We start from the raw sequence: 13,840 nt of genomic DNA, 5'->3' as shown, positions 1-13,840 counted from the left end.
CAAATAGGCAACGTGTTCTGTTGTGAGAATTAGTTAAGTCGGTGCAATGCTGTTCGATACAAGTTTCTTGGGAAAGTGTCGTTAACAGTTGCTTGAAAGGCTACACTATGCTTGCTGGGAAAAGAACTAACATTGGGGTTTGGATTTCAGAAGACAGAATCTATGGATCTTTACAAATTTTGGGTCTAGTGCAGAAGTGCTCAACTAAAGGACGTCATAATTTGGAAAGTGACGCTCTAATATAAAAATGCAAGACGTGTTTGTGCACATTTGCACCAGACCCCAAGTTTTAAAACTTGCTTTTTATGTTCAGTGGAAGTAGTGAAATCAGCCTGAGACAGAATTTCTGACTATGGGTGCGATCAATGGCAGGATGGTAAGTGCGTTGTTCGGAGAGATGTTTGTAACGGTTTGACTTTTGAACAATTTCAGAAAGAAGTGCCTTGAATCGAACGGCAACATAACCAACGTTTGGTAAAATCGTTCGAAGCATTCTAACCATAGAACGCGTTTGCACGCAACAATTTTAGCTCCAGTTGCTGGTTTGACAATTCTGGCATATTGAGTTACTTTAGTACCAATCCAGAGAGTGGTGTTTAGAGGCCACAGTTTTTCTAATCCGATGAACTTGTGTAGTGGTTTATAAGTGCACTATATGCTTATGTTGGGAGAAGTAGAACGGACACGTTGTAGACTTTTTATCTTTCTTTGCTTTAGTTTGATGATAAACTTGTTTTACTTTGAACATGAAAAGACTTTCTCAAAGTTTGCAATGGTTTGCTTTGCTATCTCTTTGTAGTAGCCTGTTGTTTCACTGCTTGAGGAGGTCCCCTTTGTTTCTAACTGTTTTGTTGTAAGCCAGGCAAACTTAGACAAGATTGATTACAATAAAAATGGGTATTTTTGATTATATCTACGACTTTTGGGGCTTAACTGGTCTCCCCAATGCTGGGTTGGAAATTAGTTTGATAACGTTTGTGCTGCTTTCGATATACTGGTACCGTCGCCCAGCAAATTCACCCCCTGGTCCCAGGGGAATTCCCTTCTTCGGGATGTATCCATTCGTTGGAAAGTTCATGGAACGTACAATGGCAAAATGGAAGAAAACGTACGGTCCAGTGATGTTGGTTCGAATGGGATTGCAAGATATGCTTGTGCTCAACGACTTTGAGTCCATTTACCAGGTCAGCTTTAGCAGTGTCAAGTAAACTTTTAAAGTTGCGATCGATATAATATGTGAAACATATAAAATTCTTTGAGTTTAATTTGATTTCCAGGCTTTAGTGAAGCAGCCAACTAAATTTTCAGGACGTCCAAGGTCACCTTTGCTAGAAGAACTCACTCAAGGTGGCGGTATGGCCATGGCCGATTACGGTCCATTGTGGAAGTCTCAGAGAAAATTTGGTGTAACTACACTTCGAGGGTAGGTCGGATTTCAACTGCTAGAATATTGATTACGGCTTTGCAAGTTTTACAATGTATTAAATGCTTTTGAAACTACGCTTATTACTCTACTATGTACACCACGATGTGTGGTGGAGATATAAAGAAACTTATATGTAACACACAAAATTGTTATAATAATTAATTACTATTAATAAACAATCATTAAATTGATATAAACTGTAATATTACTTCTTTTCAACTGGTTTCTAATGAAAAAAGGTCAAAACTTGTCTACTAAGGTCAGTTTATTTTATAAAAGTACAAGAATTGAAATTGTAGCCAAATAGTTATTTAACGACAAACAACAACCCTTTGCGGTTATAACTTCTATATTATGGCAGTTTCGGTGTTGGAAAAAAAAGTATGGAAAATCGGGTGTCCGAAGAAATTTCTTATCTTAACGAAGCTATCAGATCTGAAAATGGAAAAGCTTTCAATATCTCAGTAACTTGTTTTGTTTTTTGCTTCTATAAAACCTCCGTGAAAACCAACGATTTTTTTCTAAAAACTGTTTCAAAAAGCTTCGATTTAGTTTGGTACAGTAAAATTTGCATAAGTCGCCACCTCAAGGGAAACAGAAAAGTGGCGACTTACGCCAACTGGCGACTTAGACAAACAACACAAAACCGAATTTTTTATTGCATTTTTTGAAGTACTACATTAAGATTAAAAACTCCGTAAATTGTTTTTGGTTAAAAGTTAATGTTTGTCGTGATATTAAGATTTTAATTTTGTACATAGAACAGCCTCCTAGCCTAAATGGGTTTAGTGACCGCTAGTTGTTACCGGCAATTATTATTATTACCAATTATTACCCTAATTATTACCCTAATTATTTTTGAGCACATTTTAAACCTTTTCAGCTTTGCCACTTTTTCCCGTTCATTGGCGCGTACTAGTAGCAACTAGCTTGACCTTTTCGTCCCCACCGCGCTTTTGACGAAAAACAAAATGATTGATTGAAATCTACTTAACAGGCACTATGTCGTATCCAGCAGTCCTAGGCTGCTACAATCATAACCTGTTTGATGGTTTTCTGAAGACAGAATACGACTCTCCACTCGATAGCAAAAGCAAAACTGCGCTATAGAAACGACTTTCTCTATTTACTATAGCAGCCTAGCCAGAGATTACAGAATGACGATGAGAATGAGACTAGCTTATATATTCTCATCGTCATTCTGTAATCTCTGGCTAGGCCGCTTCACCAGACTGTAGCATGTTTAGCTGCAGAGAAACTAAAACTGATAAAAACCGTCTAAAATTACAAGGTTTCCGGGTCCTTCATAAATACACATTGTGACGTATACTAAGGTTCTGTTACGTTAACAAGGATCGCAGACAGCTGGGCGATACTGCTGTAGTGTAGTCGTAGCAGATTAAGTTCGCCCCGTAATCACGTTGACAAAGTACATTAAAGGTTTGGGTATTTATGCAAATTATTTTGGTCATAGTAGCTAGAACGGTGCTGAGTTAAACGAATTATTTCGCTAATTGCAACGAAGAACGGTGGCGAGTTAAGCGAAGACGACTTAGCCGAACTTGATATTACAGAAAACAATAGGCTTTCTGCCGGGACCATGTGATAGGCGGCGACTTAGGAGAACTGGCGACTTAGCCGAAGACAACTTAGGCGAGTTTTACTGTATTAATTTTTCCAGAATGTTCTTCACAAGGCCATTTCTAACAACATTTGCAATGTGACTTTCGGAAAACGATACGACTATGATGACAAATTTTTTGAAGAGGTTTTACACAAAATGTTGGCAGGGTAAGCAAAAACATATGATAATAACGGATACAGTATTTCAAAACTAACCTGAAGTTGAAAAAATATTTAAATTTTTCAAATTGTAACTTAGAGGTTATTCAGTGATGTTTCAAAGTAGAAATACCTAAATGCAAAGATGTATATTACGTCATCGTCAGAGTGAAAAATTAGGAAAAGCTTTTTATCAACTAAACGTCTGCTGCTCTGTGAACACATTGGGCCGTGTAATATTTTCGTTATCTTATTCCTGCTATAATCTTCCACGTGAATTACAAACTATATGCTCGTTTCAGATTCGAAAATCAAGCAGTAGCATTTGTCATTCGCATTCTCATGTTGGCACCGTGGTTAAGGAAAGTTCCACCGGTATCCTCAATATGTGAAATGTTCAAAAGCGATTCTGCGGTTGTTTTCGGTAAGCTGATTTCTTGTTCAATTGATTAGTATGGCCTACGGTATGGCCAAAAACTCACAACAAATTTCTCCTCGTTTATGAAACACATTCCAGTTCATAATTTATATAAATTTAGAGTTTCTTCAAGACATTATCAATCAACATGAAGAAAGTTACGACCAAGAGGATTTAAGAGATTTCATCGACGCCTTTATAAAGGAGATGAAAAAAGCAAAAGGCAAAGCTTTTTCGGTAAAACTAAAAAAACGTCATATTTAACCTGTAGATATTTGCAGAATTGAATTTCAAATGAGTTTAATATTTACAAGCGTGTATACAGCAAAGTTGTGCACAGGGCAATCAACTTCTGCAATACATTCGAGAACTTTTTATTGCCGGGACCGAAACAACGACAAGCACATTGAACTGGGCTCTCCTATGTCTTCTGCATTTCCCTGAATCTCAAAAGAAACTCAGAGAAGAAGTTTTGAATGTTATTGGTATAAATTTATGCTTTTGATTTTGTTTCTAGTAAGAGCATATTTAACAAACCTATGTCCTAATTTTATTTTTTTGCTGATTTAACTCTCAAGATTTCACAAATACTCACTTAAATGTTTGTGGAATTTGCTGTAGCTTATATTACAAAGGTGGGCAAACTGCGGCTCGCCGACGTGTTTTTAGTGGCTCTTCTTGCTGAATAGTAATATCCATTATTGTTCATTATCCATGCATTGTTTACCGTGTTTGTAATTGCCAACCAATTAACTGGAAAACTATACTGTTAATTGCAGGTGCCGAAGGTGTCGCTAGCATGTCGCACAAGCCCAGTATGCCGTTCACAAATGCTTTCATTCAAGAACTTATGAGATACCGCACTTTGGTGCCGCTCAGTCTTTTTCATAAAACAAACGAGGATACCGAACTTTTTGGCTACTTTATTCCTAAAAATACAGTGGTTGGTAAAACCTTTTTTTGCAAAACTTTTTTATATTGTTTAAGGCAACGACTTTGCCAAGTTAGCCTAAATAGTTTAGCTTAGTTTAAATAACTTAATCGCAGTGGCAAGCAAGTTAGAAATTTTCATGGATTGCTTTGTGGGCTGTTTAGGTTGCACCCAACATATGGGCGGTCCACAACGACCCTGAATATTGGAAAGAACCTGAAAAATTTCAACCGGAACGATTCATCAATGACAAAGGGGAATTTGTAGCGTCAAGTCACGTGATACCATTTTCGGTCGGTCCTCGCTACTGCCTGGGAGAGCAACTTGCTAGAATGGAGGTTTTTCTGTTTTTGGTTTCCATGGTCCAAAAGTTTGAGTTTTCACCCGATCCTGACGACAGAAACCTTCCAGTAATTGACGACGGTGTCAATTCTACCGGCTTCATTCCGCATCTTTATAGTTTGGTGGCAAAAGAAATCTAATCGATAAGTGGCTGGACCACACTGGCTCTTTTTTGCTTCGAATTACTCATACACCTGTAATGAAACTGTTACGCAAACCATTTGTCTAAATTACAGTCTGATAGTTTATAATGTAATCTTTATAAGCTTATAATAATAATTATCTTGAAAATGTAATTATTCCGACCGAAGTCCCCATCAAAATCGATTATTACTTAACGTTTGATTTCGTTGATTTAACTTTTCTTCTGCTGTAAGGAAACGTGTTTTCAACGAAAAATACAAATGAAGCCGAATGCACTGTGAGGTTTTAAGAGTAGCGTTAGCTCGCGCTCAAAATTTTTGGAAATGACTTTGGTTTATTCCTAAATATTAGGAGTTAAGCTACTTCGAATCCGAATCGAGAAACGATGAACACAGTTTAGGTCGCTCCGTGTAATTCATCTGCTGATACATGTAAATATTTCAACTAACATCTGGGCACTTTTCGCTTTGAATTTCGAAGCATTGTTGACTATTTACCAAGCATTGTTGACTATTACCAACAACTAAACGATTGTCACCGTCACTTTAACAATAAGTTTTTGTGGATTGTCCAGTCAGCTGTTTGCATACTACTTGAGAGCATAGATATCTTAAAAACACGTGTTTTATAGGATATCTATGCCCGAGAGTCATTAAATTTCAACAAAAATGGCCGAATCAGGCTGCTCGGAAATGAACAGCCGTGCCAAGCCGCCATCTTGCAACTTCGCTTGCCAAACACAAATATCGAGGCAATTTTGTCTTAATTCTACTATTGAATGCAAAAAAACGTTTATAAACTTTTGCGACCAAAAAAAAACAATTAAGATAAGTAAGTACCAAAAACGATCGACGCATTTCATACACCAAACACTGTAAAAGCTTTTTTACTCAAAATACGATATAAAAATGCTTTGCGTTGATATTCAAACAAACAAACAGACATGGCAGGTTCTGCAGGAAATTCTAGAAATTAGATGACGTTCATTGCTGTAACTAATCCACCAAACCCAGAAACCTGTAAGCAGTTTGAAAGAAAACAAGAACAACTCGTTCCAAAGACCTGGCAAGCGATTTGAACATGAAATTGCAGCACAACCGTTTCGTAGCATTTGATCCTAATGCAATGCAATGGTAAAAAAAGATATCGGCCAACATGAAATACAACCGAGTTGGTGGCGACGTTGTAGCACACTGTGCGGTTCGTCCTCACCAATAAAATATCTAAATTATTCTGCGACAGTGATTCAAAAGCTTGCTGGATATGCACGCCGCAAGTGGGCGTCGTTGAGCGCAAGCATAGAGACGTCAGTTGCAAAAGTCGATCGAGGAAGCAGGAAACAAACAATAATGAGACCCTCAAGACAAAGGAGCTTGAGGCGCGGGTTCAAACCTAGGCAGAGCCAGTCCAAATTTACGTTCCACGCCGGCGAATGTGGCCGAAGCGAGTCTGAAGCCGCCGACGTGGTCAGGACTGATTGGAGGAAGATCTGAGACGTGGATGTACTTTGGCTTGTGAGTCGAACCTAGAAAGAAGGAAGTAACTGAATGCTACACAACATATGCTCGAGATTTCGAAGTTTAATCAATCATTGTGACTTACGTGACTACGTTTGTATACTATCATGTTGTTACTGATCCAAATTTTACATGCATACCGCCTCGGTGTGGTGTGTACCAGACTACACATCGCAATTCGCATGAAAGCAGCAACCACTCACCGATCGGTTTGCTGCCACCGAAATCTTGATTAAAAAATCGTTGCAGTATCTCGTAGGTGAGTAGGGTGATGCCGAACTGCGGGGAGGACCTGAACACCCGAGCCGGGGCCCCTTTCCAGAACGCCGTGAACCCCTCCTCTTGGTAGACCTGGGGAACAACGTTGTTGTTACTATATCATATTGTTCTTTTGTACGTGTAATTTGTTATTCCAGCTTCTGTCATATTGTCAGACAATCATTTGCAGTTGTTGAGATTTAAGTGCACGGGATTCTTTAAAAGCTGCGATGGCAGATCAGACATGATAGTTCGTCCCAAAATACCTAAAAACACCGCTAACCTTTTTGAAGCAATCGATCATGCCCTTGTAAACTGTCTGGCCATCCCTGGTTTTAACTTGCAATCTCGTCTTGACGACGTCGGCCGGCGTAGTGAGTGAGGCAGCGGGGGCACCTGACACAGAAAGTTGTGAAATGAAATCGCTTGAATGAAATTTAAAAGCCTAAGATACTGCTGATAAAAGCCATTGTTAAGCGAATGACAGAAGTAGAACATCTCGCTCTAATCTACATATCATTGTGATCGATTTTACAGAGTAAATTAAGTCGATCAGACAAACCAGCGAGTGTTCCCGCGAGTAGAACTTTCGAGGCGGACACGTGTCCGTCGTCACTGGCAAGGGCGGTCTTGATGTTGGCGTAGGTCGGGAAGTAGATGGCCGAGAAGGGAATATCTCGCAACAGACAGGCCCTCGCGCCCTGGAAATAGGATGTTAAGTAAAATTAAGCTTTATACCAGTTACTGCTTTCGTTTGCGAAATGTTGCCAGGTCAGTCTCGTACGTTTCAGCAGCGATGGGATCAAGTCAACAACACCGCCTGTAACGAACTAAACTGCTCCTAAACACAGCCACAAACTGTGCTACTCTAAAATGATCGTTAAATTATCGCGTACTTTGAGAAAAATTGGAACCATCAATTTTAGAACGGCGTATATCCGCAAACAATCTATTTTTAAGTTCGAATGCCACCAACTTTTGAGTGCGGCATCCGAGTAAGGTTAACTACACAGTTCGTAGGCTGCATTTTGTTGTTTATAACTCGGTTGTTAATTTAAGTCTATTCTACGTTTTGCAAAGGTTGGTTTATTTTTGCTGTCTAAGAAACAGAACTGTGTTACATCACAAATACGTTGACGCGTTACCGTTTCGTTACAAACAATCACAAGGTGTGGTGGTAATAGCACTCTGCAACGTACGACATGAAGCTTTATAACGTAATAACTACGTAACAATGGACAGTAGCATAAATTTGCAAAACGACTGAATTTTGACCTTTTCTTCACGCGCATAACGTTGCCATTTCTAGGTACGATTGCACGACATGATTCTTACGCATTAATTACGTAGTTACGCATCTTAACGACGTCTTAATCATTCGCTGGGTAGCGATCTGGGTGCTAATAAGTATCGTGTGCAAGGAAATTCAACTCAAGCGCTACGTTGACACAGTTTCAGGGTTCGTAACTTTACAGTTAACTTATATAAGTGACCTAACACAGTATTAAAAGCCGCCATACATCTACCACAACTAGCGGATAAATGTATCAGGTACCTACCTTGTATAAGCCGCTGAAACCAAGCTCCTTAATTACACCGACGGCGGAAACTTTCGGGCCACCGGCGATTTCGCCTGACACTTGCAGCCGAATCTTCACGATTTCAAGGGGATTTGTGAACAAAACTTGCGAACCGCCCGCCTGAAAAAGTTACAAAACAACGTCATTGGAAGTGTTGAGGCTTGTGCGCGGGTTTACTTCGCAGTCTGGCGTCTTTGAAAAACACTGTCACACACAAAACCTGCTGTACAAAGTTGTAAGGTCTGCTTGAAATCTTAGTTTATAACACTGTGATTACTTCTTTACATAAGGCACAGGTGAAACCCGCATACCAGCCATCACAGCTCAAAATAAACACAAATAAATTCGAAACTTAGTGCGTGATGCATTTCAGTAAAGAAAGAAATCCAACTCACGCATCCACCAGCCATCATCTCTCCCCATAGTGGGATTTCCCCATCCCTACGAAGTTGGTCTCTTACGAAATCGTTCATCTGGAAAAAAGCAAGTTCATTGTCAAGGGTGTATGATCTTATCCGAAAGAAGCAATTTGACTTAATTGCATCGATATAGTATTAAGAGTATTGTCCTTGGAATGGGCAAGTCTTTGCACGAACGAAACTCAACGGCCAGATAGAAGACTATCAATTGCTACATCGTTTCTATGTATGTCACATTTCATGTATGAATTGAAGCTTGTAGAGGTACTGGAGCAGCACTGCACCTCAGCCAACAGTCCACTGACTTTGCTTTGTCCACTGAGTGCGTTCTTGAATGAATTTCTTCTTAATTGACTTTTAACTTTGATTATAATTTATAACTGGAAAGTGAAAGTTATCCAGAAGTGTGTTTATTTTTCGACTTACTGTCAATTTAATCGCTTTTTCAGGACCAACGCCGACCAATTGTGGAATCAAACCTCGGTAAAGCCCAAGAAAACCTTCGTGGCGTAGCACCTGCAGAAGGAAATAAGATTTCTACAACATGCTTAAAACAAGTACCTGTAGTTGAATTCATATAAACCTAGACGACATAACATATTATCAAAAGCTTTTGAAAGCAAGCAAATGTAGTCAAACCAAAAAACATTGCAAGTTAATAAAATAACAACAAAATTTTATTCACTGACCTTAAAGAAGCAATCAAAGCTGTTCCTGTACATCAGTTCACCAACATAGGACCCGGACGATCTTTGGTTCTGCAATCTTGTTTTGACCAGATCGATTGGATAAACTGCTGTTGCCCCGACACCTGTTGTTGAAAAGTAATGATGATAAATATTTGCCGGTCGAGCTTGAAACATATTTTCGCATTGCTACTATTCTTCAAATTAAAATATGGAATTTTACAACCATTATGAGTTAGTTGTTGATTTTATTTGTTCATTGACTACCCTGCTCTGCCTCAAACTTGTGATTGTCATGACCTGTATATGCCATGTGGGCTATGGGCACCATAGGTCATGATGTTGTGCACCTGAGCACATAACTTACGTAAGGCATGTTTCAACGATGACACATGTAGGGGTAGAGCACAGGCATAACATAGAGGTGCCCTGGAGTAAATGCTCAGCACATAATCAGGCGCAACTCACCTCCAGCAACTACTCCTAGAGAAAATCTATAAGCATTTTCCAGCAACGTCATATAAAATGGTCGAGAAGTCGGTATCGCCTGCGCAACATTAAGGATAACTCTTAAGACTAAACTTGATTAGAATTACTACATCAGTAACAACTATTTGCTTTTCGATATAGTTAAATCACGTTTCTTAAAGCAACAAAGCAAACAGATGAACTACTAGTAAACACAGAACAATCAACTTTATGATGGTTTTAACTTCTTAACTGGACGAATAAACCCCAAATAAACAAGATTCAGTCTTTTAAAATTTTTGAGCAACAGGCCGTCATATAAAAAGTCTATCACAAACCTCTTGTTGGGTTGCGATGTTGTAAGGCATAGACCCTTCTTCCATCGGTGCCAACATGTCAATTGTCTTCATTGTTATACGACCTTTGCCCCCTGCAAGGTCACTCAACTGGAAAAGAAGGTCAACTTCAAGTGGGGTGAGACGAGACACTCGCTGTGCTCCCAACAGAAACTCCTCTGCAAAATGTGGAAAGAGTCTCAATAAAAATGTTAGAAAGTCTGCATGCACTACGCAACACCTTGTTCATAGCAGAGCACTAATATGTAGGGATGGGCCGATACGAACCCAAACCCGAATAGATTCGCCGAATATCGCCTTTATGGAAGATTCGGGCGAACACGAATACCAACAATGGCAAACCCGAATACAATATTACTTATAAATTTACTGACTTTTGTTAAAAATGATGATCTAGTTTCCCGACAATGCTAAACTAGAGTCAGCAGTACTTATAATGAAGGTCGTTTGCCTAACGATTTTTCTTTTTCAATCGTTTTTTTAAACATTATTTTTCGAAAGAAAGCGATTTGTTTATCGATTACATCATGTTACAAGCAAGATTTGACAAAATTTGGATGAAATTTAATTGTTTGGTTCTAATACGAATAGATTCGGGATTCGTTTGTGTCGACCTTCATGATATTCGGGTTCGCACGAACCCGAATAATCTTCCTCGCGGCACATCCCTACTAATATGTGATAGATGTAATCTACTGTACTGCGTTATTAATTACCACAGTTAAGAGCTTAATTCAGAGTGTCATAACAAACAAAGCCATTTTATTTTAAATACATGATGTTCCTGATGCTAAACGTGTAGTATGATATATCATTCTTAAAAGAAAAAACGCAAACATGAAATGGCAAAACAAATCACATATAATAACCAACAAATGATGACGTTAACAAATTAAAATTAACAAAATAACAAATTATATGATGTCTAAAAATACAAACTACTACCTTTTGTTACTTTGAGAGATTCACGTTTTCCTGCGATGCTCTCATAAATCTTTTTAACAAGTTCCATATTCTTGAGCAACGAGTTGAAGGCTTGGAAGTAAGTGAAACTGACTGACTGCTGCCCACAACCAGCCATTACCTGCAACAAAATATAAATAAATATTGACATGAAAGTAACGATAGTGCAAACTAATTCTAATTATTGGTCATTTACAGATGTTTATTTTTTTGTGGTGTTATGTATATTCATTTATCAAGCATATGCAGACGCATATGTTAGTCACAAACAAACGAGCAAACAATTGTTACAAACGTAAATTAGAAATTATTATTATGAAAATATTGCTGGTTACCACAGCGAACAAACAAATTAATCGAATTTAACAAGAGCAGTGGAATAGTTTGAGATCTTACAGCAATTAACTTTTCCTTTACGAAATCGGTTAGTAAATGCGGCCTAATGGTTTCCATGATTTCTCTAAATGCAAGTGATGTAATTGTTCCTTGACCGTTGATGTCGTACATTTCAAATGCTTGAATAGCGTGTTCCACTTGTAAGTCCTGATACACAAAAAATGAAAATGCGAAACTGACGCTTGAAGCAAAATTGCGGAAGTTAGGGACAACAATATGATACTTCAAAACCTTTGACATGTCGATCCATGACCCATTTCCTAATCTGTCACTATGCAAACATTTGTAATGATATTTTTAATAGAAAAACTCACAATTAACCACAATTTCAGTGACATGTATTAGAAATATACAAATTCCTTGAAAATTGTACAGCATCAATGATACAGATCCTATCTCACCTGCAGAAATTGTGTGAACTCAAAGTAATTCATAGTTTTTTTGTGATTGGCGCCAAAATGTAATTTAACAAATTCACAGTCCCAGTTGAAAGGAATATGTTGATGGCATAAAGTCCTGCTGAATATATCTTTGACCTCATCTGGAAAATACATATGACAAATCGACAGTTAACTATTGATTGGGAAATTTTGTAATATGTTTAGAAAGTAAAAAGAGATATTTCTAAAGCACTACCAACAATTTAACAATCACAGGATCATGATTATTGATTTAAGTTAACTTTAAATTGCAACTATTTAGTTTGCAACTGTTTGTATAGCATTTATTTAATTGTTTACACAATCTCACCAAATGCAATCTTTCCATTACAATTCTTGTCGAAGAGTTGGAACGCGACATGATATAATGAATCCGGCAAACTAAGGACAGCTTCAAACGCCTGGAACTCTGGCCAAGATATTAGCCTTAAAAATATCAAAGCATTTACGTGCGACTAAGTCATAAAAACACATAATAACTTAGTCGCATACCAAAATAACCACAACTGGATATGCTACTAAGATGCGAAGAATTCATGAAAGGTGCAAGTTTAGCGAATGCCAAAAACCCTTGTTTGATCAAGTGGCTTTTGACTTCTTACCCGTCACCAGTTGAGTCCACAACGGCAGCAAGCAGGTCAGTCGTTTCTTTGTTATAATTTTCTTGCTGCATCATGAGCAAATAAGATCGAATGAAATCCGATGATGTCATGAAGTGTTCATTCTTCCGTTCCACGGAGGCATACTGGAAAATTAAAAATTTACAAATATAGTAAAGTATGAAATGATAAGTTTTAAGTTGAAATTGTCTTGATGTATATCTATTAGGGTATTGCAAAAAAAATCTTGGACCCTTCAATTATGGTTCCAGCCAAAATTTGTGGTTTTGAACCTTTCTTACACCAATTATACAATTTATTCAAAAGTAGATTGGTCAGTTATTCATTCCTGTTTATTGACATTATTAATTATTTTACTAATTCGAATTTGGTTTTTATACACAAATTAAACTATATTAAAACATGTTCTAATAACAATGCAAAAATATCGCCTCCACAAAAATATCACATAATAAAACAATTCTATACACGTGGTCTAAATAGAAAATTTTGTCTAGGTAAAAAATAAGTGGCAATAAGGTGAAGAGTAGTTCAGCTGCTAAAATCAATGACTTTCGAAAAACATGTATATATAGCGTTAAAATGACAACTTTTTTATCCAATGTTTGAGTTTTTACTAAATTATGGATTAGGCTTCTGTTATATAACATTTAAAACAAAAGAGTTTTTAAAGCAGACAATCGGATCTTGATTCCATGGCATTAAACTTAACAGTTTGAAAATAGAACGCTTCCTCACCTTGAGAAATATGTTTCTCAGCTGATGTGAATCTACTATTTGGGTCATTTTTCATCAATATCAGTAGGTGAAGTTAACAGTTTTCACTAAATTGATTAAAACTTCTCTAATTTTGTTATCTAATCAGCACCATGCCTAAAAGAAGCAAATATATATATATATATATATATATATATAGGTCTATCCATACCTATATCTATAGATTTACTGCATATGATATAAGCCATCCTAAAATGTAGATTTACTTGTAATATCAGTCATTAAAAATACCACAATATGAAGAACAAAGTTTTCTGCAGTATAATCTACTCTAGCAAAATCTCGAACAACAGCAACTGTAACTTAAATTTACAAAT

The 13,840-nt window shown here is 37.5% G+C and overlaps 2 protein-coding genes across 3 annotated transcripts; one reads left to right on the top strand and one right to left on the bottom strand.

The window, feature by feature from the left end:
* The first annotated feature begins 393 nt into the window (after positions 1-393).
* LOC143464509 (cytochrome P450 2U1-like) lies at positions 394-5,318 on the top strand. Of its 2 annotated transcripts, XM_076962304.1 has the most exons (9): positions 397-1,184; positions 1,278-1,423; positions 1,788-1,890; positions 3,108-3,217; positions 3,511-3,632; positions 3,748-3,863; positions 3,967-4,111; positions 4,406-4,569; positions 4,722-5,318. In XM_076962304.1, exons 1-9 carry the CDS (start codon positions 894-896, stop codon positions 5,037-5,039), a joined length of 1,515 nt encoding a protein of 504 aa, XP_076818419.1. In that variant the 5' UTR covers positions 397-893; the 3' UTR covers positions 5,040-5,318. The 2 variants fall into 2 exon arrangements, with proteins under 2 accessions (XP_076818420.1, XP_076818419.1); XM_076962305.1 differs by lacking the exons at positions 1,788-1,890; positions 3,108-3,217 and having other exon boundaries at positions 394-1,184.
* Positions 5,319-5,798: 480 nt separating this feature from the next.
* Positions 5,799-13,621, bottom strand: LOC143465699 (electrogenic aspartate/glutamate antiporter SLC25A12, mitochondrial-like). Its single transcript, XM_076964129.1, has 16 exons — positions 13,485-13,621; positions 12,729-12,871; positions 12,437-12,552; positions 12,088-12,227; positions 11,687-11,833; positions 11,273-11,411; positions 10,310-10,485; positions 9,972-10,050; positions 9,507-9,628; positions 9,244-9,333; positions 8,794-8,871; positions 8,378-8,518; positions 7,381-7,519; positions 7,102-7,214; positions 6,764-6,911; positions 5,799-6,568 (listed from the first exon to the last, which is right to left on the bottom strand). Exons 1-16 carry the CDS (start codon positions 13,530-13,532, stop codon positions 6,402-6,404), a joined length of 1,986 nt encoding a protein of 661 aa, XP_076820244.1. The 5' UTR covers positions 13,533-13,621; the 3' UTR covers positions 5,799-6,401.
* Between the last annotated feature and the right edge of the window lie 219 nt (positions 13,622-13,840).

This window comes from Clavelina lepadiformis, chromosome 7 (genome assembly GCF_947623445.1).
Source record: "Clavelina lepadiformis chromosome 7, kaClaLepa1.1, whole genome shotgun sequence".
Taxonomy (NCBI): Eukaryota; Metazoa; Chordata; class Ascidiacea; order Aplousobranchia; family Clavelinidae; genus Clavelina; species Clavelina lepadiformis.
Note: the sequence above shows the minus strand (reverse complement) of the source record. Positions and strands in the feature narration are given on the sequence as shown.

What these genes read in the sequence shown, in the direction of transcription:
- LOC143464509 (XM_076962304.1), top strand. Translation starts at nt 894, where the DNA reads ATGGGTATTTTTGATTATATCTACGACTTTTGGGGCTTAACTGGTCTC. An exon ending in GGTGTAACTACACTTCGAGG is followed by an intron (nt 1,424 to 1,787) that starts GTAGGTCGGATT and finishes ATATTATGGCAG; the next exon opens with TTTCGGTGTTGGAAAAAAAA. An exon ending in GAAAAGCTTTCAATATCTCA is followed by an intron (nt 1,891 to 3,107) that starts GTAACTTGTTTT and finishes TAATTTTTCCAG; the next exon opens with AATGTTCTTCACAAGGCCAT.
- LOC143465699 (XM_076964129.1), bottom strand. Translation starts at nt 13,532, where the DNA reads ATGACCCAAATAGTAGATTCACATCAGCTGAGAAACATATTTCTCAAG. An exon ending in TCTAGGAGTAGTTGCTGGAG is followed by an intron (nt 9,629 to 9,971) that starts GTGAGTTGCGCC and finishes TTTCAACAACAG; the next exon opens with GTGTCGGGGCAACAGCAGTT. An exon ending in TGATCGATTGCTTCAAAAAG is followed by an intron (nt 6,912 to 7,101) that starts GTTAGCGGTGTT and finishes GTTGTTCCCCAG; the next exon opens with GTCTACCAAGAGGAGGGGTT.